Source organism: Dreissena polymorpha, chromosome 1 (genome assembly GCF_020536995.1).
Source record: "Dreissena polymorpha isolate Duluth1 chromosome 1, UMN_Dpol_1.0, whole genome shotgun sequence".
Classification (NCBI taxonomy): domain Eukaryota; kingdom Metazoa; phylum Mollusca; class Bivalvia; order Myida; family Dreissenidae; genus Dreissena; species Dreissena polymorpha.
This window is the reverse complement of record NC_068355.1, coordinates 10,720,762-10,746,222: the sequence shown is the minus strand read 5'-3', so window position 1 is coordinate 10,746,222 and position 25,461 is coordinate 10,720,762. Positions and strand designations below refer to the sequence as shown.

General features: G+C 36.6%; 1 protein-coding gene across 2 annotated transcripts in view; it reads right to left on the bottom strand.

The window, feature by feature from the left end:
* Positions 1 to 25,461, bottom strand: part of LOC127870946 (cytoskeleton-associated protein 5-like) — a 113,431-nt gene that overhangs the window by 78,439 nt on the left and 9,531 nt on the right. For both annotated transcript variants that reach the window (XM_052413546.1, XM_052413553.1), the window contains exons 4-17: positions 24,151 to 24,357; positions 23,068 to 23,239; positions 18,292 to 18,439; positions 17,418 to 17,503; positions 17,048 to 17,161; positions 10,881 to 10,985; positions 8,479 to 8,568; positions 7,800 to 7,964; positions 6,712 to 6,840; positions 6,264 to 6,413; positions 5,118 to 5,162; positions 4,381 to 4,503; positions 2,363 to 2,566; positions 1,028 to 1,305 (exon numbers count right to left, since the gene is read on the bottom strand). In XM_052413546.1, coding sequence (XP_052269506.1) covers positions 1,028 to 1,305; positions 2,363 to 2,566; positions 4,381 to 4,503; positions 5,118 to 5,162; positions 6,264 to 6,413; positions 6,712 to 6,840; positions 7,800 to 7,964; positions 8,479 to 8,568; positions 10,881 to 10,985; positions 17,048 to 17,161; positions 17,418 to 17,503; positions 18,292 to 18,439; positions 23,068 to 23,239; positions 24,151 to 24,357 — 2,016 coding nt within the window. The remainder of the gene's footprint in view (positions 1 to 1,027; positions 1,306 to 2,362; positions 2,567 to 4,380; positions 4,504 to 5,117; positions 5,163 to 6,263; positions 6,414 to 6,711; positions 6,841 to 7,799; positions 7,965 to 8,478; positions 8,569 to 10,880; positions 10,986 to 17,047; positions 17,162 to 17,417; positions 17,504 to 18,291; positions 18,440 to 23,067; positions 23,240 to 24,150; positions 24,358 to 25,461) is intronic.

The following is a 25,461-nucleotide window of genomic DNA, read 5'->3' as shown; positions in this document are numbered from 1 at the left end:
ATTGCTCATGTAATGTCACTTCTGCAATATTGAAGCTAGCAATTTTATATTTGAAATGCATGTGTATCTCATGGAGCTGCACATTTTGAGTGGTGAAGGGTCAAGGTCAAGGTCGTCCTTCAAGGTCAAACGTCGTATAGGGGGACATTGTGTTTCACAAACGCATCTTGTTTTAATATATATATTTGTTGCCATAGCAACCAGAATTTTTGACGTAGGAACAAAATGAAATGATGTGCATAATGTCCATATTGCAATCTATCCATGTTTCAAGTTTCATGAAAAAATATGAAGAACTTTTAAAGTTATTGCAGGATCCAGAAAAGTGTGATGGACTGACAGACAGACACAGAGCGCAAACCATAAGTCCCCTAGAGTGAAACCAGTAGGAGACAAAAAGTGGTTTCTGATGTGCTGACCAGTTAGCATGATGAAATCTAGCATTTAAAGTAACATAAATACTCAAATTCAACGAGTATTTCGAAAATAATTCTTTAAATAAGTTAAACCCATAAAAAATAAATCTTCCTTGTTGCAATAGCCACGCCAGATGTGGTATGATAACATAGATTTAACGAGAAACAAAATGCTTGTATTAATTTCATGTGGCACAAAATATTCCATTTCAATTTCCTGCAAAAATATATTTATTCATACGACACACAAACACTAAAATGGTAAATGAACATGTGTTGAACATATTGTCCCACAAATAACAAAACAGCATTTTTGCCATTGCTATAAAGAAAATTGATTTTTTTTGTATTAACTTTATTTTTCGAAATATTGTACGAAATTTTTGTTGATTTTGAGTGTTTATGGGCTTTAAATACTTTATTGTCATGATTTTAAGATGAATAACTAAAGAGAGTCACGAGCGAAAATAAATTAATTTTATGAGGATTTAAACTTTAATTGATTTAATCAAGCTCCAAATAATTTATTTAGAAACACTAAGCATAAAAAAAATGAAACTCAGAAACACGAAAATCAGAGTTTTTTAAAATGTTGCCTAGTCTTCACTCACTTCAGCCCGAATTCTGTGACACCCTTTGTCAGCCAGTTCAAAGCCTCTGATTGGTTCTTGGGATTCTTCTGCGCAAAGGCAAGGTTCATCACAGTTCCTGCCACAAAGTCAAGTGACGTGGCCTCTGCTATGGCGCTGAGGGCCTCTTGGGCGCCTGCGCCGTTCTTTACGTCACCAACTTTCTCAACAAGGTCAGGGAGGCAATACTCAGCGGAGGTTTTAGTGAAGTCTGCGTTCAGGGCAAGGTGCGCAAGAAGATCCAGTTTTACTTTCAATACCTGAAACCATTGGGAATGATGAGGGGCTTAAGCTGACACTTCAAAATAATTAAAGGAATCAGTCTCCAAAACTACCACTCTGAAATAACATGCCACTACAGTACAAAACTACAGCTTTGCCACAGACGAGACGAATCCCCACATGCCGTATTGACACAGAATATTTTGCATGTTGTCTTCACAAAAAACAGCTGACACCATGCTCAATGTTTAAAACGCACTAAGTGTCCCCGTGATCTAGTTTTTTGACCCGGCATGGCCCATGTTTGAACTTGACCTACACATCATCTAGATACAACTTCTGACCAAGTTTGGTGAAGTTATGATGAAAACTACTTGAATTACAGAGCTGACATCATGCTAAATGTTTAAACGCACTAAGTGACCCCCATGCCCTAGTTTTTGACCCGGCATGACCCATATTCGAACTTGACCTAGACATCATCTAGATCCAACATCTAGACATCATCTAGATACAACATCTGACCAAGTTTGGTGAAGATTGGATAAAAAGAAGCAAATTCGTTTAATTGATATCCCCCGCCAATATGCTTCTGGACACTCATACCAAGTTTCAATGAAATCCGCCAAAGCACTTCCAAGATATGGCTCTGGACACACAAAAAGCATTTTTTCAAGATACAAAGGGCCATAACTCCGTTATTATCAAATGGTGTACAATGTCATTTGGCGTGCATCATCCTATTATCCATGTATATACTCATACCAAGTTTCAATGAAATCCGCCAAAGCACTTCCAAGATATTGCTCCGGACAGACGGACAATGCCAAAACAATATCCCTTCGCCTATGGCGGGGGATAAAAAATTTAATTAGAGAGCCGACACTTAATACGGACCGACAGAACGGCAGACTGACCGACGGACAGACAAGCTCACTCCTATATACCCCCCCTAAACTTCGTTTGTGGGGGTATAAAAAATATCCAGACAATAATTAATATAACAGATGACATGAATGGTACAGACAAAGAAAAATTGTCTGAAATACAAAACGTTTTCTCAGCAAAAAAGCTTATCAGAATATTATAGAGTACCTGGAAGTTGTTGTCCTTAAGACCAGGCTTCTGCATAAGAATCCTCACACACACTTGACACGGGATCATGTCTTTTGTCATGCGTTTGATGTTGGTCGTCATGGTTTCAATGCCTGCCAAGCGCTCCTTCCAATTGGCATTTTCTAGTTGGGCCAAGATGTCAGCACCCAGCAACTCTGTGGCTTTCTCTTTGACGATCTCGTCCTGAGGAAACAATCATAACCGCAACATAAAAATTTGACAAATGAGATGGCAAAATTGCAGCACTTACTCTTTAACAAGTTTTTGAAGGACTTAATTTGATGATAGATACTGTAGACGTTGAAAAGACGTTGTGAGGAGTAAATTCTTGGATTAAAAAGCGTACTGGGAACAGCTTCTGAAAATATTCGACTGAAAACAACCCAGCTAATCTGTGTCTTAAAAACCAAAAATCGTGGAAAAATTATTTCCACTGGCTTGCAGTTGATGAATTTGGTTGGAAACAAAATAACTCTTCCATGATAAGTCATTAGACAATTTACTAAAGTTACAAACAATCATTGACAATGTGAATTTTTAAAGACTTCATTAATTGGAATAAGAATTCTGAGAATAAGTTATGCCTGAAATGCTAATCTTTTCAATAAATATAGGTAATTTTTTTTATGACATTGTCAATAAACAGCTGCGCCATGAGCGCATGATACGCCCGTCGTTCGCCAATGAAGTAGTAAGGTAATAAATAACCCTTTGAATCATTTTTTTACTTCAGTTTATTTGTATTTGAATACATGGTTTATTTTATAAGTACATGAGCATGGAGCGCCGTCTCCTTGACATTCATACCATATCTTTTTTTGAGTATATGTATGCATTTCTTTAGAGGATATGGAGTTGAAGTAAACCTGTTATAGATATTTTGACCAATAATAAAAGAGAAATGTAGATGGGTAAGTGGTAGTGTACAATCGGAATAGAAAAAAGCTCACCTTGTTCAATTTTTCAGGGATACTAAAAAAAAAAAAAAAAAAATCCATCGAAGGATATTTGAGCTACAGTAGGACATTCAATGAAATCACGAAATTTTGACGAACAAAGTCCCATAACTCTGGAACGACAATTCAGAATTCCGTCAAAAACGAAAGGGGATCAGGGTTTATCAATATTAAGATTGTGTTGAAATTTGAAAAAAATCCATCGAAGGATATTTGAGCTACAGTAGGACATTCAATGAAATCACGAAATTTTGACGAACAAAGTCCCATAACTCTGGAACGACAATTCAGAATTCCGTCAAAAACGAAAGGGGATCAGGGTTTATCAATATTAAGATTGTGTTGAAATTTGAAAAAAATCCATCGAAGGATATTTGAGCTACAGTAGGACATTCAATGAAATCACGAAATTTTGACGAACAAAGTCCCATAACTCTGGAACGACAATTCAGAATTCCGTCAAAAACGAAAGGGGATCAGGGTTTATCAATATTAAGATTGTGTTAAAATTTGAAGAAAATCTGTCAAAGGATATTTGACGTAGCGTACGACATTAACAGACGGACGGACGGACGGACAGACGGACGCGGGGTATACCATAATACGTCCCGTCATAGACGGGCGTATAAAAACTATTTGACAAATAGTTTTGAGCGAAAAAAAAACAAATTGATGCTAACAGATTGTAGTGAAAACTAAGTGACAATCAATCTTATCTGTTGCCCTGTGCACCCACATGTAAATGCAATTTTCAATATTGCACCGAATAAGAGCCCGCGAAGGTCTTTAAGTTATTGATTCTTGTGATTAAATAAATAAGCTATTGAAACATTAATGATTTTGCAAGGACAAGAAGCTTTGATTGAGTGAATACAGGTTTTCAATAACTGATGGTCGAGTTAAATAGTTATACTTCAGCTACTTTAGAATGTGTTGTCAACCAGGATAAGCTAGTGGTGTTCTTCATTTATGGGATTAGAGACAGAGTTAAAATGAAAACACTAAGACATGGAAACAACAATATCCAGGGAACCAACTCACCGACAAAACCTTTTCAGTCCTTTCCTCTGCCTGAGGGGCTGAACCCTTTTTGGCTGCCCCTTTCTTGGCTGTTTTAGGGGGGCCACCAGCTTTTGCTGTGGCTGGGCGGGAAGTTTTGGGGGGCTACAACAGATAAAGCCACGAGTACAACAGAAAACAACAACACTTCAAAAAGTGATACAAAGTAGACTAGAGATATCAAGAGGTTCATAAATGGAGTTGTATAAAAAACAAGAGATGTGTTTGTCAGAAACAAAATGCCCCCTACTGCGCGCTTTGAAGCCATATATTTGACCTTTGACCTTGAAGGATGACCTTGACCTTTCACCACTAAAAATGTGCAGCTCCACGAGCTACACATGCATGGCAAATATAAAGTTGCTATTTTCAATATAACAAAAGTTATGGGCGATGTTAAAGTTTCCGGAGGGACGGAGAGACTGACGGACAGTTAAAAAACTATATGCAGCACATCGGGGGCATAACAAGCGATTTAAACACTTACAACGTCAGCCAGAGTACACTTGAACTTTAAATTGTTATACAGTTAAACACAGAAAGGATTTAACATTTGCATTTTACAACACAGAACATAGGTTTGGTTTTAATAAAAGAAATACAAAATTGTAGACACAATTCCCTGGAAATAAATTACAATCATACTACAACAGAGAGAAGACAAAAGGTGAAGAATAGTTTTGCAGGAAAGCTTATAAACATCCAAACATTTTTCTTACTCCATCACTTGATTTTGCAGGAGCAGTCTTTGGTCGGTCAGATCCCTGAAAAAAAAATTCCTAAGAATGAAATTTCATGTTGTTGTTTTTTAAATAACAATTGTACTTTACTGTATTTGCATTTTACAAGAAAAATAAAGTGTCAGCAAACAGGGGTTTTTATCTGATTTTGGGGAAAGGGCCTGGCCTTTTTGAGGGGAAAAAAATCGAGCAAAACGCCAGATTTTGGGGGAAAAAAATCACTCGAAACGCCGGATTTTGGGGAAAATAAGAAAAGTCTTAAATAATCAATTAAGCATATTTTACTGTTTTTAAAACAAATTCAAGGAAACAGAAAATTTAATCATGCAATATTTTTCTTTTTTCTACACTGGATCAGGTTAACTTATATATTTAAAGGTTTAAAAAAAAAAAAAAAAAAATTTTTTTTTTTTTTTTTGGAGGGGAAAATGAAATCTAGGGGAAAATTTACCAGCTGAGGGGAACAAAAATCGGAGGGGAAAGGGCCGATGATTGGCGGGTCACAAAAAAGGAAAAAAAACCCTGGCAATGTACACATGTGTGTGTAGATAAAGTTCGGTATGATGTCTTCCTTTTTATGGTCACTTGTTTTAAAAGAGAGAAATGATAAGGAATGCTTTTGTTGATGTCTTACACTGGTGGATCGCACGACCCACAATTTCAAAGAAAATTTATGTCCCATGAATACTGTTGATTTTGCAGTTATTACTCTTTGATTCAAATGTACTTTTTCCATGCTTGTGTCCTATAAAAGTACATATCATGCAGAAAAACAGACTAGAGCCTTACTTAATTATGCAGCAGCACTCAGAGAATGATCTTTTTCTTTCAACATTACCCTACAGTCACATGCAGCTGGTAGTGACAAAAGGGTGAACATTTGTAGCAAGTTATAATCAATGGTTCAATGCATGATGAAGGAAGAGTCCCTATAAGCTATGATTTTTTTTTAAATTTAATTTTCCTTAGTAGATTTCTCCTGTTCAGCAATAAGGAATGAAACTGATTGAAATCAAACATAAAATTTGATCATAAGGAGATCACACTGATTTAAATTAATAATACGTCACCATAATAACTCAAAACTTGTTGCAAGATCGACAACAGGAACTGGAACCAACTTACGGAGGGAGGTGCACCAGGTCGCTTGACAGGTTTTGGTTCGTTAGAGCCGCCCTTGGCAGCGGGGGCAGCAGTTTTGGTGGCGCCACCCCCACCTGAACGAGGCTCACCTTTGGCATTCAGCAACACAGCTTTCTCACAACACTCCTTGATCTAAAAGAATAAAGTGGAAAACATTTCTATTAGAAATGTTTATTTGGACGATGTGCAAAGTAGTACATTCACATAAAAAATCTATTAGTCATCAGTCAGCTTCTCAAAATTTTATCAAATACCACATAGTTGTTCAGGGGAAAAAGTAATTCAAATTGTTTAATTGCAAAAACCTAGTTTTGGCTCCAATGATTAACAGAGTGTAAAGGTAATTCAAAGTTATTATTTCAAGACATCGTGGATGGAGGACTACAGTTTTCGGTGCTTGGTCCTGTTGTTAAACTATTTTGTTACTTACCTTTGCCATTTTTATGGCATCCACATCAACCATGTAGGCCATAATATTTTTCTCTGTGACCACTTTCATGGCCATACCTAGAGCCTCGAAGGACGCCTCACGCACTTCTAAGACTGTGTCATTCACAGTCTGAAACATGGGCATACATCATGATGATAAACTGGTAATGACTTTGAATCAAAGTTAACTAAAGAGTTTTCAAATGGTCTCTGCGTTCTAAGACCCCTTTAGTTATCAAATCTTTAGATAAAAGCTTCAGTTATGGTACTTCAGTCTTTAGTCATTCACCAGAGTTTTCTAAAGTGACAAAAACCAATGTTTTGAATGTCTCATTGTGCAGCAGGATGAAATAATCCTTCAATATTCTTCGTAGAAAAAGGGGCTGCCGATTACAGTTTTTTATGGACCATAATAACTGGATATGTACTTTTTATATAAACAATAATAATACATGCATGTTGGAATGTTGTATAAGAAGCATCTGTTTTGCCACAGCTGTAATGCATTGAATGCGATCCATAACTGTGCGGTTTCATTTTCTGTCATGTACCCAGTTCCATGGGAGGAAACAGGATTTTACATGACATGATATTCTGCGTTAAATAAACATAAAATGCCAGTCAGGACCCGTAATATTTGTTAATTTGCGTCACATTTTGACATATTGGTACTCGTAATATCAACAGGAAACTCTGAAAGACAACTTTAGTTCGTCATTTTCTAGAAGGATGTACGAGTTGTCTCGCATCAACTAAGCGTGTTATCGCGCATCCGATGTTGCTAGGTGCAAAGTCCCTAATTGTGATTACATTGCGTAAATGTGAGCTATGTATGTCGCTATGAAAGAAAAGCTTACTGAGGTTACAATAGCTAATTATCTGGCAAGCAAGATTAAACTATGAAAATAAATACAATCTTTAATTGTATAGGTGTGCGTTAAATCTCGGCTATTGTTAACGTAAATAATCGATTACTACACTTTTAATTAATTGACTTTGACACAGCCAGCATATTTATTGGGACCATTATTAACTACAGTCCTAGGGACACCTAAAATTTGACATGAATGTAAAACCCTGGGAGGATACCTTGAGCAGCCCTCCACAGAACACCTTCAGCTGCTTCTTGGGCAGGGTTGTTATTGTGAGCCTGGCAAACGCCCGCGCCAGGAATAGCGCAGTCTCTGCCTTGATCTGGGGGTTCTTGTTATCGAGTGCAGCCGTGATGTCTTCTATTAGTGGTTCCAAACTTATCTACATGTACAGTATATATGTGAAAGTTCAAAGCTTAAGTTGGTTATGTTTGTTGAAGTTGGCTAGAAATACTGAAATTTAACAATAATGTGGAATAAAAAAGTACAAGAATTCTTAGTTAATTTGTGTAATTCTTTGCAATTAGATGTCATCATTGAGGTTTTTCTGCATATTTTGAAAAATGTTTAACAATTTGGTATATGGAATAACAAAAGCATATAGAATTTGCTGATTTCATACATGAACATGATTGCTTTAAAAACAACAAGATATCATATAATTGTTAAACAAAATGTATATTTTGTAAAATACCAGGCCTTGCCTGCTTTTTGGTTTCAATAATACTGTATCAAATACTCACATTCAATAAACATATAAGCCAATATTGGAATATAATATTTACTGACAGAAAAGATGTAAACATGAAGCCAATGATATTGAATTCTGCTTCAATGCTCCCCAAAAATAATGATTAAATATATGACAATGTGTGAAATCAAGGGGCATAACTCACTGAGAGGTAAGCAGCATCAATAGCCTCCCTTAGAGCTGTCACAACCATTGGTTTCTTCTCTTTGAACTTTTCGATGTACACTTGTATACACTAAAACACAAGACAAAACTTAAATGCTTCAGAATGAATGATACTCTGAAATTAAATATTGTACGACAACTAGTGTTCATAAATATTAAGTCCTGACTACACTTCAAATAAAATCCTTGGAATTGTGTAAAATCACAATCTCAAACATTTTTTGTTCATCTACTATGCATATCAGTGTTTTGCAGAAGCCGCAAAAGTGTGGTTTAATTGCAAAATTCTCACAAAGGTCGCAAACAATCTGGTGGTGATGATTGATACCCTGCACAAAACGGGCAAGATGCATCATCATTAATGCAAAAAAAATATTGAGGACAAATATCAAAATGCTCTCTCAAGTTCACAGAGTATGAATCAAACTTTTGTTGTACATCTGTTTTCCAATTCGTTGAATAAAATATGACAATTCAATATAAGCCAATAGATAAAATAGAGCATCGAAGATATTTTTCTGTATTGAAAAGTATTTGAAGATAGCGTTTTCTTCAACAAGCAAATGTTCAAATTGGATTGCAAATATACGGTAATCAATCATGCAAAAGAACCAGCGCTTTGATTTGAGAACCACCTCAGGGGAGAAAACGTTTAAAAACCCATTACAGGGTTCAGCAAAGCTATTTTTTGTACATTTCCAGTAAAGTTCATTACCATTTGTAAATTAAGTATGACAATACAAGGAGGAAATCAGGTGAAAGGAGGAGAAAATCACACTCCTGAGAACAAAACTTAAAAGCGCCTTGGTTATGATAAAAATGAATCCTTAAAATGCTGTCTGAAGCCATATCAATAAGATAGGTGAAGTTTGAGTAAGTTGCTACACAGAAATTTTAAAAATGACAGTGTCACAAAAAATCACGAAAAACAAAACCGAACAAGAATATCCAAAATTCTTATTCCAATTTTTAGCCAGAGGAGTTCATTTGGCTCGATTATGATTGTTAAATATAAGAGAGGTTTGCCGTTTCTTATTTCTTTTAAATAAAAAGAGTAACATTTCTTGGGGTTGATAAATATACATTTAAGTTAATTAGTTTGTGTCTCAAAAATATGGAAAATGTCCCCAAGTTTTCATGACCTGTGAGACATTTAACCACCCCTGTTGACATCTCAGCAGAACACTGCTATTAATAAAATTTCAGCTTTTAATTGTCCATACTTAAGAAACAAGCGAATTTGTTGAATTGATATACCCAGCCAAATAAACTTTGTTTATGGATTGGTGCAAATCCCTTGATATACACGTAACAGTATAATCATTAAGTGAGGGTTGGACTCCTAACTTGGAAAAAGTAGGAGTCCAAAAGGATAACAAGGGACAAAATTGTCACAAAACCAGGTTTTCATTGTGAAAAAAAAATCTGATAAAGGGAGAAAACTCAAACTGAACTTTTGAAATGACCAAAAAAAATTAACCCCCTTTGTAAGTTTTTTTTTTTTTAAATCTATTTTTAGTCGTGGCGACCTTGACATTGGAGATATTGACGTGATTCTTTCGTGGGACACACCGTCCCATGATGGTGAACAAATGTGCCAAATGATTTTAAAATCTCACAATGAATGACATAGTTATGGCCAGGACAAGCTCATTTATGGCCATTTTTGACCTTTGAACTCAAAGTGTGACCTTGACCTTGGAGATATCGACGTAATTATTTCACGCGAAACACCGTCCAATGATGGTGAACAAATGTGCCAAATGATTTTAAAATCTGACGATGAACGACATAGTTATGGCTCGGACAAGCTCATTTATGGCCATTTTTGACCTTTGAACTCAAAGTGTGACCTTGACCTTGGAGATATCGACGTAATTATTTCGCGCGACACACCGTCCAATGATGGTGAACAAATGTGCCAAATGATTTTAAAATCTGACAATGAACGACATAGTTATGGCCCGGACAAGCTTATTCCGCCAGCCCGCCAGCCAGCCAGCCCGCCAGCCAGCCCGCCCGCATTCGCCAATCTAATAACCAGTTTTTTCCTTCGGAAAACCTGGTTAAAAATAGTCCCAATGAATATTGCACATGTCTTCAATTTCCAGCAAAGATTCATTTAAATAAAGAAAGAATATAAAATAATACATACAATGATTGTTGGTTTCATTCTCATTGATAGCTATACATCTATGAAGTTTTATATTGATTACTTATATAGTTTCTGAGATATAGCCCTAAAATTTTTTGTGACAGACGGACGGGCAAGCCCTATTCTATATGCCTTCACCTTTGGCGTGGGATCAAAAGAAGCTTGGAAGTCATTTTTGTCAATAAACTTTCCTACTATAAATAATGGCTAAAGTCTATTTTACGTACCTGTGCAGCGTATGTGTTGAACTTGTTCCTCAGTCCCATGGCCAATCCTGCCAGACACTTTGCCCCCAGGGCTACCAGCATCACATTTGTATCCTTTGCAACCACCTAAAGATGCCAGAGCATGAATGTATATATACCTATGACATAAACATACACAGGATTGTACCAACAAAATTGGCTAAAAACACTTCACAAACAGGGTCCTTGTTTTCTTACTTTCTCTGTATTCCTTTTTATCAGAATTCAGAAAATAGAAGATAGCAAGACTATTGCCAAGCAATATTGTCCCCTACCGGCTCCACCATTGTCAGAAATTTCCACCATTGTCCGATTTTTTATATATATATTTGTTTCCATAGCAACCAGAATTTTTAGACTTAGGAACAAAATGAAATGATGTGCATAATGTCCATATTGCCATCTATCCATGTTTCAAGTTTCATGAAAAAATATTCAGAACTTTTAAAGTTATCGCAGGATCCAGAAAACCACCATTTTCAGCAGTATTTCTAGTCTATTTGTTTCCATAGCAACCAGATTTTTTGACGTAGGAACAAAATGAAATGACGTGCATAATGTCCATATTGCCATCTATCCATGTTTCAAGTTTCATGAAAAAATATGAAGAACTTTAAAAGTTATCGCAGGATCCAGAAAAGTGTGACTGACTGACAGACGGACAGAGCGCAAACCATAAGTCCCCTCCGGTGAAACCGGTAAGGAACAATGACAGAGGAGACTCTTTCATCTGATTCTCTTATTCTTCAAATACAAGAAAATGCCCGAACTCTTTTAGGAAATCAATTTATTTCATTAGTAAATTCAATAACAAGTTTTTTTAGGTATGCATATTCAAAGGGAGTTCCATGTGATAGTAAAGATGGTGATGTCCATGCTGAGACAGTTATTTTTCGTCATGTAAAACACTTGATTACTTGTGTTTAATATTAAAAGCAACAACTGTCCAGCCATACCAGTAAAAAAGGTGATTAGAGTTTATTTCGTATTTAATATATCTGGACTTTACTCCCTGCAAATTTTCTTAGTGAAGGTGTAGTTAGGTCATCCCACTAAGAAATTTTCCGGTTAGTAAAAAGTGAAAATATAGAGCAAACATCACACAAAATAAATGCCAGTAACTTTCTTGCTGATGGCCTGATATGGCTGGAAAGTGAGCAGCATTTGACAAATTTATACAAACAAGAAACCGTCGGAGATGGGTGATGCTCCCCAAAGGTTTTTTGGTCACAATATTGCACTATATATATTCAGATAAAAGGAAACATCTTGAGGCCACAGTAGTTGGGGGGGACAAGCATTTTTTTATAGAAAATTATAAAGGGCCATAACTCTGTGAAAAATCATCCGACCAGAACCCACTGATAATATGCACATCTCCTCTTGGTAGTGAAGCTTCCCATAAAGTTTCATTGAATTCCGGTCATTAGTTGCTGAGAAATAGCCCGGACAAAAATTGTGCACGGACGGACAGACGAAGCGGCGACTATATGCTCCCCCCAAAATAAATTTTGGGGAGCATAAAACTAAACCAAGTATTAAACACTGAAAAATACCTGCTTCTGCATGATTGTTACCATCTTGACTACAACATGATTACCCCTTCTGATATGGCAAATGCCTTCTATGATTTCGGATTTCCTTACCGAAGTGTTTATACCTAACAGAACACCTTCCCCATCATAAACAGAAGGTCCTTACGATTAATAAAGAATGTACCCAATTATAAAACTCATGAAATGCCATAGCCTTGTTCTGTGAAAACTGGGCTTAATGCATGTGCTTAAAGAGTTGTCCAAGATTAGACTGAATAGTCCGCATAGGCTAACCAGGGTCGACACTTTTCGCCTACAATTAATTTTTGCTAAGAAAAGATTCCCTTTAAAAACAAAAATACCATTAAAGCGGAACGTGACCTCCCTGACTGCAAATATGAGACAACACTTCATGCATGTGCATTTAGCCAAGTTGTCACAGAACGCAGCACTCATACAACAAGAGCACCGCATAACAGGTGCCACGCTCGGCTACGGGTGCAGTTTTGAATAAATGAAAGCTCGTCAGAATTTCTTTTTCTTTTTTTAAGAGGTCACAGTGACCTTGACCTAGTGACCCCAAAATGGGTGTGGCGTGTAGAACTCATCAAGGTGCATCTAAATATGGAGTTTCAAAGTTGTAGGTGGAAGCACTTTGATTTTAGAGCCATTGTAAAGGTTTAAGCACGCAGCGGACGGCGAGCAGGCTATGACAATACACTACGCGGCCCGCGATTTTTGTCTTAATCACCGACACCCGGTGGTCATTATTTATTTTGGGTGAAAAATCACTGCAATCTCGCGCATTTCATCAGCTAGGTTGAGCATGATCCACCGCGAATGCGATAAAAATAATCTCAGCGGTGATTCACCGCGATTCACCGTGTTCCCGGTCAACGTGGTGAAGAACAATTTTCCTACGTTACATGTACATATATAATCTTCACAGAGATTATAGCAATATCGGATTATTAGCATTGGTGGCAGATATTATTGAGTATCCTTTAAAAATGTCAACATGTATTTCACACCCATGTCCCTGACAGGTTTTTTTTTGTCTTTTTAAATGCTGCGTATAAAACAAAACAGTGTTCGCACCTAGCTGTATGATAACCGCACCTGAAGGAGTGATAATTGCGTTTTTGATTATGCAATTAACAGTTGGAAGCCATGGAGAACTCATAACTGATTGTAATGTAATTGTCGTATTTTTCCGAGTCTCTCGATTCCCCGATACATACGTTTCAACTGTCTCAATCACATACATGCAACTTTTTCCGTCTTTATTCATTACTCGATAATCCCGCATATGCCCGATTTCCATTTTTAAAGCGAATTCTGGTTAATATTGACAATAAGAGTCCCAAAGAATGTCATACACAAACGTTCGAAATTATTAAATGAATTTCGGCATATGTTTCTATTTAAAGATTTGATGAAAGAAGCGCCCAATCAGATCAGTTGTATTGTACATGCGTAAATCTCCTGACACGGTTTGCACGCGTCGTGTACATCTATTTTCGGTTACAAATTCAAGCCATTAATATATAGTGCAAATTAATAAAATTAATTTCATTGTTCTGATAAAAAGCGCGCGAAAATTGGCGTGTGTGTATTTATTTGTAAATAAACATTTCATAGTGGGTAAAACATTGATATCATTAATTTTAATTTCCATTAAAAGTTTCGTTGTGAATTTCAACCAAATTACCGGGGTACCCCGCGAAATACTTGGAATTGACATTTCCTCTAAATAAAATATAATTAAAACACGCTGCATTGTAACCGTTACGCTGTTTCAGTTCCTTCGTTATTGAAACAATTATTGCATTGTATTCTGACTACACACAAATGTCGTGTACAGTTCATAATATTCTTCAACGACCAATAAACAAATTAATTTAAGTTTAGATTGAATGCAACATGTACACGTCATTTTCTGGGAATCAAGAAAGGGAGTTAATATTGTGAAAATAAACCAATATCTGTTTATTGAAATTGTCAAACTAATATATATAAGCAATTCTTATGGAAATAACTATCTTTATTTTAAATGTTTTATGCATGTCTGTTTCCGAGAGCATATATGGGAATTAACTGTGTGAGCTACTTCAATATGTTAACAGCTATACAATCATTGTTTTGACAGACAACATGTGCTTATCTAAAGTTTGTTTCTGGTAATACACAGGATATTGGATGTTCGGGGCTTGATTAGATAATAAAACAAAGACGCAGTCGGCGGTTTTCAGTAGAACTTTTGTACTTACCAACTTAATCGATAGTGCACATGCTTATCTAACATTAAGGGATCATCAACACGGATCCTAGCAACTTTCACGGACCATAAACAGCCCGATGATTACTTTCAGTAGCACGGGTGGTCAGAAACTAACAAGTTCCAGTAATAAAGCACAGAGATTATGATCTGAAAAATTGCACGAGGTCCGAAATGGAACAGAAAGCCACCAAATCAAACAATTCACCGCATAATTTTAAGTGTAACAAACTATGTTTGAAACATTTAAAATAATGATAATTCCGAATGATCACGGCTTCCATTTTCAAAAGTATATGCCGTTCAACATTGCTCGAGAAATAGTAAAGACAAACGTTTACGATTGTTCCATCAAATGAATTTTACACGCTACTATTTTATTAAATAGATCTAGCAGCCCAATCAGGATTGGAGACGCGTACATCATCTGAAGCAATGTGTTAATTTAAATTTAGATGCACATGTAAAAGTCATTTTCTGAAAATCGGGACAAAGTGAATGTATTCATTTTACAAATAAACCATTTGATTTTATTCAAATGGTCGACATTTTTTATATTTGTGTCGTCTGTGTATTTTAGCAAGTTTTATGCAAATATATATCGTTTATTTCAACGTTTAAAGCAAGTCTCGTTTCCGAGATTAAACTATGTAAATTTCTTCGATATGGTTACTGACCTACAAAATCATTGACAGATGACATCGATGGTAATTGTATGAAGTATGCAGAGAAGCTGACGAAATGTTAAAACAATCGCGTAGAAGTAAAAATATCAGGTTATTATCTGTACCTGTTTCTTATATCCGTGAATTATCGCCGAGTGCCTCGGCATGATTCGGAGTGAATACTCGTTGTGGCTGCGGAGAAACTTCGAGAACAAAGTCTTCAATTTGTAGCCGCGAACTTTGTTGGTTTTGCGTGAGCCGTACTGTACAATTGTTATTTCAACAAATAAAGATATTGTTTGGAAATCAGGATTCGACATTCAGCAAGTACGGTGTTTACTTTCATATTGGAATACATTTTCGCGATATACACTGTAACTCCAATATAGTGCAGTCCGTTATAACGCTGTGTCCAATATAACGCGGGGGGTCCTTGGATCCCGTTTTTTCTCCAACCTTCCATTTCTGAATCAAATCCATGTTATGCAACTTCATGTAATTTCATAAATTCATAGAAGCCGGCGATCACAGCTTGATTGCTTTATTTGTCCGTTAAACTGATTTTAATCGATTAGAGATTAAACAACAATCGACAGCTAATTGGTGTTAATCTGTTGTGTAATGTCAATAAAGGTGTGAAAACTCGCAAGTCGGTGTTTATTACCTGTATTCCCTATCAGAGCGGTTCGATGCGCTAATTTCAATAAGGCAAGTGCAAGCAGAATAATTATCAAATTAAAGTTATTTGAAACGATTACCTGTTTATGTTTTGTATTTATCGTGTATTGTATTTCATTGTATAAACTATGGCTGTGCAAGTGTGTTATCGTTTATTATATGCTACACATGCTTGATAAATAAAAATATCTTTGCGTGTGTTTAATGTTTCAGTACGAAACAGAGATGCACTTAAATAAACATTTCTTTGTACATGTATTGTATTGCATTCAATCTAAATTTAAATTCGCTTGTCCAATGAAAGCTGTGTCCCATAATGCACTGTACTATTTTTTCTGAAAAATGGCGTAGGCATATGAATTTGTTTACGAAGTTCGTAAACATATTTCTTGTCATAAATGTTAAACATTATTTTTTCGTAAGTGATGTAATCATATTGGATTATCGGATAAATGTGCACATTAGAAAACGGTAGTTATACTGTTATCGTTCGATTCGGGTTTACATGCATGTATTTGCGGATGACAACACAGCATGACGATACACACACCTATATTATAGGCTATACTTTACTTGTTTTTATAGCCCCTTAAATAAATAAGCTCAAAACTTATAACGCTGTCCGTTTATAACGCTGTTGTGTGGCATGGACCCCGTCATCCGCGTTATATTGTAATCGTCAATAATAATGACATTAGTAAATAAGTTGAAATTTAAATATAGTAGTCAACGCCAATCACGGCGATTCGCGGTGTTTTGCGATGATTCAACAGCTGATCTTTATCGCGAGATGGTCGCAGTGAAATCACTGCGGAATCACCGCGAATCACCCGTAGAGTGTTATCACGGTGAATCACTGCGATTTGCGGCGAATCACCCCGATTTGCCACGTTGGCCCAAACGCGGTGATCGGTGATTTAGGCAAAAATTGCGGGCCGCGTACTGTACCTCAGGTTTTCTGCGAAAACGCCCAGCTAATAAAAATGAGCAGACCTTCATAAGGGTCTTGACCAGGGCACCGTGGTCTCCTGGCTCTATTTTGGGGCTCTCACAGAGCTTGTTGACTGCCTCCAACACCTCCTTTCTCTCCTGCCATTTCTTAGCCTCCTGTAACATGTAGACAGAATGGGTACAATGTGTGCACATGTGACTTAATTTGCCCCCTGACTTATGCTTACTTGTCCAACTAATCTAATTTTTCAAGTCTTTGCATGGCTGATTTCATGCTAAACTCTAAACTATCTACTCTGCATCAGTTTTGAAAACAAAAGACAAAAAATCTCCACAGACAAAAAAAATCACATCATACGAAAAAATGACCACATAATGTTGCTTTTAATATTGAATAGTACTGCTGACTTACAATTTTGTCATAGTAATCCTTTGGCAGAGCAGCCAGAACGTTGACAGGTTCCAGAAGGTCATATGGGTCTACGTCTTCACCCGCTTCTGTTCATAAAATGAACAAGCAAATTCATTGAATTGAAATCCCCGCCATTATGCTTCTGGACACAAAAGTGTTAAATTTGACACTCAAAAAAGCATTTTTTCAAGATACAAAGGGCCATAACTCCGTTTTAAACAGATGGTGTACAATACCATTTGGCGTGCATTATCCTCTTTATCTCTCTATATATATAACTATATATACTCATACCAAGTTTCAATGAAATCCGCCTAAGCACTTCCAAAATATGGCTCCGGATGGACAACGCCAAAACAATATCCCTCCGCCTATGGCGGTGGATAATTAGTGTGAGCTTTCAACATTTAGGGATTAGTTTGACAAGCATCAAACAAAATGTTGAAAAACCAGGGCATGGTAAAACAGTGTCTAAAGAATTGTACCCATTTAATCATTCAAAAACATTCTGTGAAGGTCTTATAAACACTCATTATATCTAATCAAGGTCAAAATTAGTTAATAAATACAATACAGCTTTCACAAGTCCTATATTCAGACCAGTCTTCAATGCTCAATATGCTTATATTTCCCAATTCTGACCAACAAATTTCCAAAAGGCAAAAATCTAAATGACAAGCAAATTTTGCAAATAATAAAATGTTTTTAAATCCACTGAAATAAATTTTGTGATATAAATTTTGGTGATAAGTTTAAAATGGCAATATTCAGAGGATTTTCAATTGATGCCTAATCTAAGACATTGGACATAAAAAAGTTATTGAAAATTTGGTCTCAGGTGTTCATCGAAAATTTGATTTCCATAATAGTCTACCTTGCTCCTCCTCGGGTTCCTCCCCAGCCTCAGCCATGGCAGCCTTCTCCTCCATTTTGGCCTTGAGGTCCTGCTGTGAGCGCAGGAAGCGTACCTGCTGGGCCTTCTCACCCTGCAGCTTCTCAAACTCTGCCTCCAGCTCAGCAACCTGTCACACAGGGGTGCGACGTTTATGCAACCGTTCAAGGTAAAAACAAGTAAATGCAACAGGGAACAAGCAAAACCGTTGAATTGATATCCCCCCCCCCCCCATATGCTTCTGGACACAAAAGTGTTATATTTGACACTCAAAAAAGCATTTTTTCAAGATACAAAGGGACATAACTCTGTTATTAACAGATGGTGTACAATGCCAGTTGGCATGCATCATCCCCTGATCCATATATATACTCATACCAAGTTTCAATGAAATCTGCCAAAGCACTTCCAAGATATGGCTCCAGACGGACAGAAAGACGGACGGACAACGCCAAAACAATATCCCTCCGCCTATGGCGGGGGATAACTAGAGCTTTGTCACAGACGTGACAAATACCACCTCATGCTGCATTGACACAGATTATTTTGCATGCTGTCTTCACAAAACAAGAGAAGTCAATTTATGGCGATTTTTAAGAATTATTATGCCATTATCATTTATGGCCAATTTGACCTTTGAACTCTTGAATTCTTTCGCATGACTGTGAACAAAATTAATGTACAGAGTCTTTTGAAAAGCTCACAATGAATGACATAGTTATGGCCCGGACAAGCTCATTTGTGACCATTTTTTACTTTTAAACTCCAAGTGTGACCTTGGAGATATTGACGTAATTCTTTCCTTTGACATACCCTCCAATGATTATGAACAAATGTACTGAGTAATTTTAAAATCTCATAATAAATGACATCGTAATGGCCCCGACAAGATCATTTATGGCCATTTTTGGCCTTTGAAATCAAAGTGTTACCTTGACCTTGGAGATATCAACGTACTTCTTTAGCATTACACACCGTCCAATGATTGTGAACAAATGTACAGAGTAATGTAAATCACAATAAATTATATAGTTATGGCCCTGAAAAGATCATTTAAGGCCATTTCAGACCTTTGAACTCAAAGTGTGACCTTGACGTTGCAGATATCGACATAATTCTTTAGTATGACACACCGCCCAATGATGGTGAACTAATGTGCCAAATGATTTTCAAATATCACAATGAAAGACCTAGTTATGGCCTCGACAAGCTCATTTATGGCTATTTTTGACCTTGAACTCAAAAAAGTGACCTTGACCTTGGAGATATTAACGTAATTCTTTTGCATGAAACACCGTCCAATGATGGTGAACAAATGTGCCAAATAATTTTAAGTCTCACAATTAATGACAAAGTAATGGCCTGTACAAGATCATTTATGGGCAACTCCAAGTGGGACCCTGACCTTGGAGAAATCAACTTACTTCTTTCGCATGTTGGTGAAACAAGAGCTGTCAGAGGACAGCGCGCTCGACTATTCGAGTGCTTGACAGTATAACGTAAGCCATCATGGGGAAATTGATCATATTCAATAATTTATTAGACGATCTTTCATAAATGAAAAAATATACAAAAAAAATTGCGGGGGGGGGGGGGGGGGGTTGAGAGGGGGGTATAATGTGGGGTGTGGTCATTTATTAGATGATGTTTCAAAAATAAAAAAAATTAAAAAAAAATATTTGGGTTGACAGGGGGGTACCAATGTGGGGTGTGGTCATTTATTAGATGATCTCTCAAAAACTAGAGCTTTGTCACAGAAGTGACGTATACCCCCACATGCCGTATTGACACAGACTATTTTGCAAGCTGTCTTCACAAAACAAGAGAATCTAAATGGTGATTTTTTAATAACTATTATGCCATTTTGACCTTTGAACTTTTGAATTCTCTCGCATGAAACGCTGTCCAATGACTGTGAACAAAATTAATGTACAGAGTCATTTTAAAATCTCACAATGAATGACATAGTTATGGCCCGGACAAGCTCATTTATGGCCATTTTTCACTTTTGAACTCCAAGTGCGACCTTGACCTTGAAGATATCGATGTAATTCTTTCGCATGACACTTTGTCCAATGATTGTGAACAAATGAACCAAGTAATTTTAAAATCTCACAATGAATGACATAGTTATGGCCCGGAAAAGATCATTTACGGCCATTTTTGACTTTGAACTCACAGTGTGACCTTGACCTTGGAGATATCGACGTAATTCTTTCGCGCGACACACCATCCAATAATGATAAACAAATGTGCCAAATGATTTTAAAATCTCACAATGAATGACATAGTTATGGCCCGGACAAGCTCATTAATGGCCATTTTTGACCTTTGAACTCAAAGTTTGACCATAACCTTGGAGATATCAACGTAATTCTTTAGCGCGACACACCGGCCAATGATGCTGAACAAATGTGCCAAATGAATTTAAAATCTCACAATGAACAACATAGTTATGGCCCGGACAAGCTCATTCATGGCCATTTTTGACCTTTGAACTTAAAGTGTGACCTTGGAGATATCAACGTAATTCTTTCGCGCGACACACTGTCCAATGATGGTGAGCAAATGTGCCAAATGATTTTAAAATCTCACAATGAATGACATAGTTATTGCCCGGACAAGCTCATTTATGACCATTTTTGATCTTTGAACTCAAAGTGTGACCTTGGAGATATTAACATAATTCTTTCGCGTGACATACTGTCCAATGATGGTGAACAAATTTTCCAAATGATTTTAAAATCTCACAATAAATGATAAAGTTATGCCCGGACATGCATTTGACCTTTCTTTGAACTCAAAGTGTGACCTTGACCTTAAAGATATCGACGAAATTCTTTCGCGGAACACACCGTTCAATGATGGTGAACAAATTTGCCAAAATGATTTTTAAATTTTACAATAAATGATAAAGTTATGGCCCGGACATGCATTTGACCTTTGAACTCCAAGTATGACCTTGACCTTTGAGATGTTGATGTACTTTTTTCACATGATTCACCGTCCCATGATGGTGAACAAATGTACCAAGTTATGTTAAAATCTAAAGATAAATGACATAGTTATGGTCCGGACAAACTTTTGGTTTAAAACACACTAAGTGACCCTGTGACCTAGTTTTTAACACGGCATGACCCATAATTAAACTTGACCTATACATCATCTAGATACAACTTGTGACCAAGTTTGGTGAAGATCGGATGAAATTTCGGGACAGACAGACAGACCGACAAAGTGACTGCTATATAGCCCCCATTACCAATGGTAATGAGGGTATAATAAAAAAAGGGAAAAAAAATTGAGGGGTGGGTGGGAGGTGGGGGGCAGGGAATCTTGGGTGGGGCGTGGGGTATTGTTTGGGTGGAATCCATTGTGGTATTCAGGTCAGTGTTGTTTTGTCAAAGTATTAATAAAATCTGATCATAAATAAAGAAGTTATGGCAATTTAAGCAAAATGTTCAATTATCTTATAAAAGGGGCCATAATTCTGTCAAAATACTTGATATAGTTGTCTGCTCTTCTTTATAGATTGGGGTGATGTTGGTAAAGAAGAATGCAAAATATAAAAGCAATATGTCAAAGGACATAGGAAATATTTGGGGTAGTACACAAACTTTAACATAGAATTATCAATACTATGCATATTCTAAGTATAAAAGGGGCAATAATTCTGTCAAAATGCTTGATACAGTTGTCTGCTCTTGTTTATAGGTTGGGGTCATGTTGGTAAACAAGTATGCAAAATATGAAAGCAATATGTCAAGGGACATAGGAAATATTTGGGGTAGTACGCAAACTTTAACATTTGCTGCACATTCTAAGTGGAAAGGGGGCCATAATTATTACAAAATGCTTGATAGAGTTGTCTGCTCTTGTGTATAGGTTGGGGTCATGTTGGTTAACAGGTATGCAAAATATGAAAGTAATATGTCAAGGGACATTGAAAATATTTGGGGTAGTACGCAAACTTTAACATTTGCACGCCAACGCAAACGCCGGGGTGAGTAGGATAGCTCCACTATATATATTTCATATATAATAGTCGAGCTAAAAATGTACCAAGTCATTTTAAAATCTAACTATAAATGACATAGTTATGGACCAGACAAACATTGGGTTTGAAACGCACTTAGTGATCCCATGACCTAGATTTTGACCCAGCATAACCCATTTTCAAACTTGACCTAGACATCATCTAGATACAACTTCTGACCAAGTTTGGTGAAGATCGGATTAAATTTTCGGGACAGACAGACCAACCGACCGACAAAGTGACTCCTATATAGCCCCCATTACCAATGGTAATGTGGGTATAATGAGTAAATGCAATGATGAAAGGAAAAAAAGAAAGAAAAGAAATGTTCATTAGCAATGCAACTGAAAAATTTAAAACAAAATGGAAAAGGAAAACAAGTAATTTTTAAAGGAGATGAATATTTTTCTTTTTTGTCAAAGCCAATGAAAATAAACTTCATGAGAAAATGAAAGAATTTATACTTAAAGTCTAATCAGGGAAAGATTATTTAGCCTCCACTTCTACAAATTCTGACTGAAAATGTATTCATTTAAAAACAGCGACAACAAAAACTTAACTTCTATACAGAATACTGTGAAAATATGAGTTTGATCACAATCTAAATGCATCATTGAATCTGTAGTTTCTGTAATCTCTATATTCATTTAGGTATGCATGATTGTAAAGCATACAGACGGATTTTGTTATAGCTTTGTCACATACAATCATTGATAACACACCTGGACAGGTTTGAAATCCACCAGTTTTGGCTTGATTGCTGCCCCCACCCATCTGTACATCTCTATCACCAGAAGCTTGGCTTCATCACGCACTGCCTTATCACGGTCTTCCAGAAGCTTGGGTAGGAATTTCACCATGGGTTTGATGCCTATAATTTTGTTTCCAAAGTCCCTGCAAGCATATAACAGCTTGTTGAGGCAGTTATGCTTCTTAGTTATAAATTCAGCTAACTAAAGGCGGAGCGTCCATGTAATGGAAAATCGATATTGGCCAATGAGAGCGCATGTTTTTAATAAAAATCGTGCAGATGACGAGTGATGTAATTGCCAAAAGTGTTTGATTTTGTGACAAAAAATGTGTTGTCTTTGTTTTCTACCACACTCATCGGCACCTACAGTGTATACCTCAAACATGAAATCTTAGCAAGTTATTTAAGAGACTGATGTAAACAGGTGTAATCCTGGTGGAAATGGTGAATTTCATGCATAATATGTTCACATTTATTCGACTCCTTATATTTGACCTTGAAGGATGACCTTGACCTTTCACCACTCAAAATGTGCAGCTCCATGAGATACACATGCATGCAAAATATCAAGTTGCAATCTTCAATATTGCAAAAGTTATTGCAAAAGTTATTGCATAAGTTTAACCAAAGTTTAAGTTTTGACGCCATATATTTGACCTATGACCATGAAGGATTACCTTGACCTTTCACCACTCAAAATGTGCAGCTCGATGAGATACACATGCATGCCAAATATCAATATATCTTCAACATTGCAAAAGTTATGACCAAGATTAAAGTTTTGGGACAGACAGGCCAAAAACAATATACCCCAGATCATTCAATCCGGGGGCATAACAATGTTGTTATGAATAACTGAATTGCCATCCCAAACCCACCCTTAAGGGCCGTGGGGCTTCTAAAAAAAATCCAGTGGAAAGCAATGCAATAAGAAAAGAAAAACCTTTGCTTTACAATGATTATACCATAACAGTACCCTCAATGAGGGCAAAGGGTCCAATCCCCAGGGTTTAAAATGGCCCTGAAATGGGAGTCAAACTTAACACTTGCTCACCTGAGAGCCTCCCTCATCACCTGTACGCAGGCTGACACGACCTTGGGGTTCTTGTTTGCCCAACCCTCTATCACATCCTCCGACACTACGTCCTGTTTTTCTGCCTCTATGTACAGCATGATGATCTCTTTCCCATAGTCACGTGTCTTTGTCTTCGGTGAGCTCAGGCACTTCTGAACCACGCCAGTGATCACCTCATGGGCAATTCTGGGTGGTGGAAAACAAAATGTGCAGTGCAGTCACAAAACTCTAGCCATTATTCATGTATCATTGTTAATGCAGAGATTATATTGTTTGCCAGTTAGGCCTAGCACATGTTTCTGAAATTATATGGAATCACTTTCAAGACAATAATATTGTTTGGCCAGTATTCCCCAGCAAGTCTGAATTCATTTAACATCACTTTTGAGCAAGATATTGATTACAAATCTGAAAAAGGAAAACCTTTAAGTAAGAAGCAGTTTTCTTAACCAGGTCTAAAATTGGCCTAGCAAACCATCAAGTTCTAAAATCATTACTTTCGAGAATATAATGTTGAAAAGTGTGATGGAAAGATAAATATTTGCATTAAAAAGCCATGCAAATTTATGGATGGGTTAAGCAGGGCTCAACATTAACGGTTGTCCTATTGCCCCTGGCAAGTAAAAGTTGGGTCGGGGCAAGTTACTTTATAATCTAGTTGTCAGCCCGGGCAAGTGCAAAAACGAACAAAGCATTTAATTTAGACTTTTATTAGACTTTAATTGCTGTAATCATTTTGTTTAATGTGCAAAAATAAAAAAGGTTTTGTGGTGTATCATTTTGATCTTTATATTAAAAATATGAGGTTAACAGTTAATGTGATATTTCATGTTTGGGCAAATGGCTTTACGTTCAGGGCAAGTAGATTTTCTAAGTACTTGCCTGGCAGAGCAAGTTGGTTTTTAGGTTAATGTTGAGCCCTGTTAAGTTACAATTAATTCTTATTAGTAAGCTAGCCGGTATTTTTTTCACCATTTTGCTGATAAATGCTTCAAAATTGAGAATAAACCTCTTAACAAGATTATATTTCAACTTATAGAGCTGTATGGGAGATGAACAAAATGCTGAGATTAAAAAAGTACTTTTTTTTATACCTCATATTGGAAATGTGTAGTTCCCAATTGGGAAAAATGCATACTTTTTCCAATTGAAAATGGGGCCATATATTGTCACAATATTGCACTCTATATTCAGATAAGAGGAAAAGACTAGTAGTTGGGGGGACAAGAATTGCACTATATGTACAGTTTATAGAAAATTTCAAAGGGCCATAACTCTGTGAAAAATCAT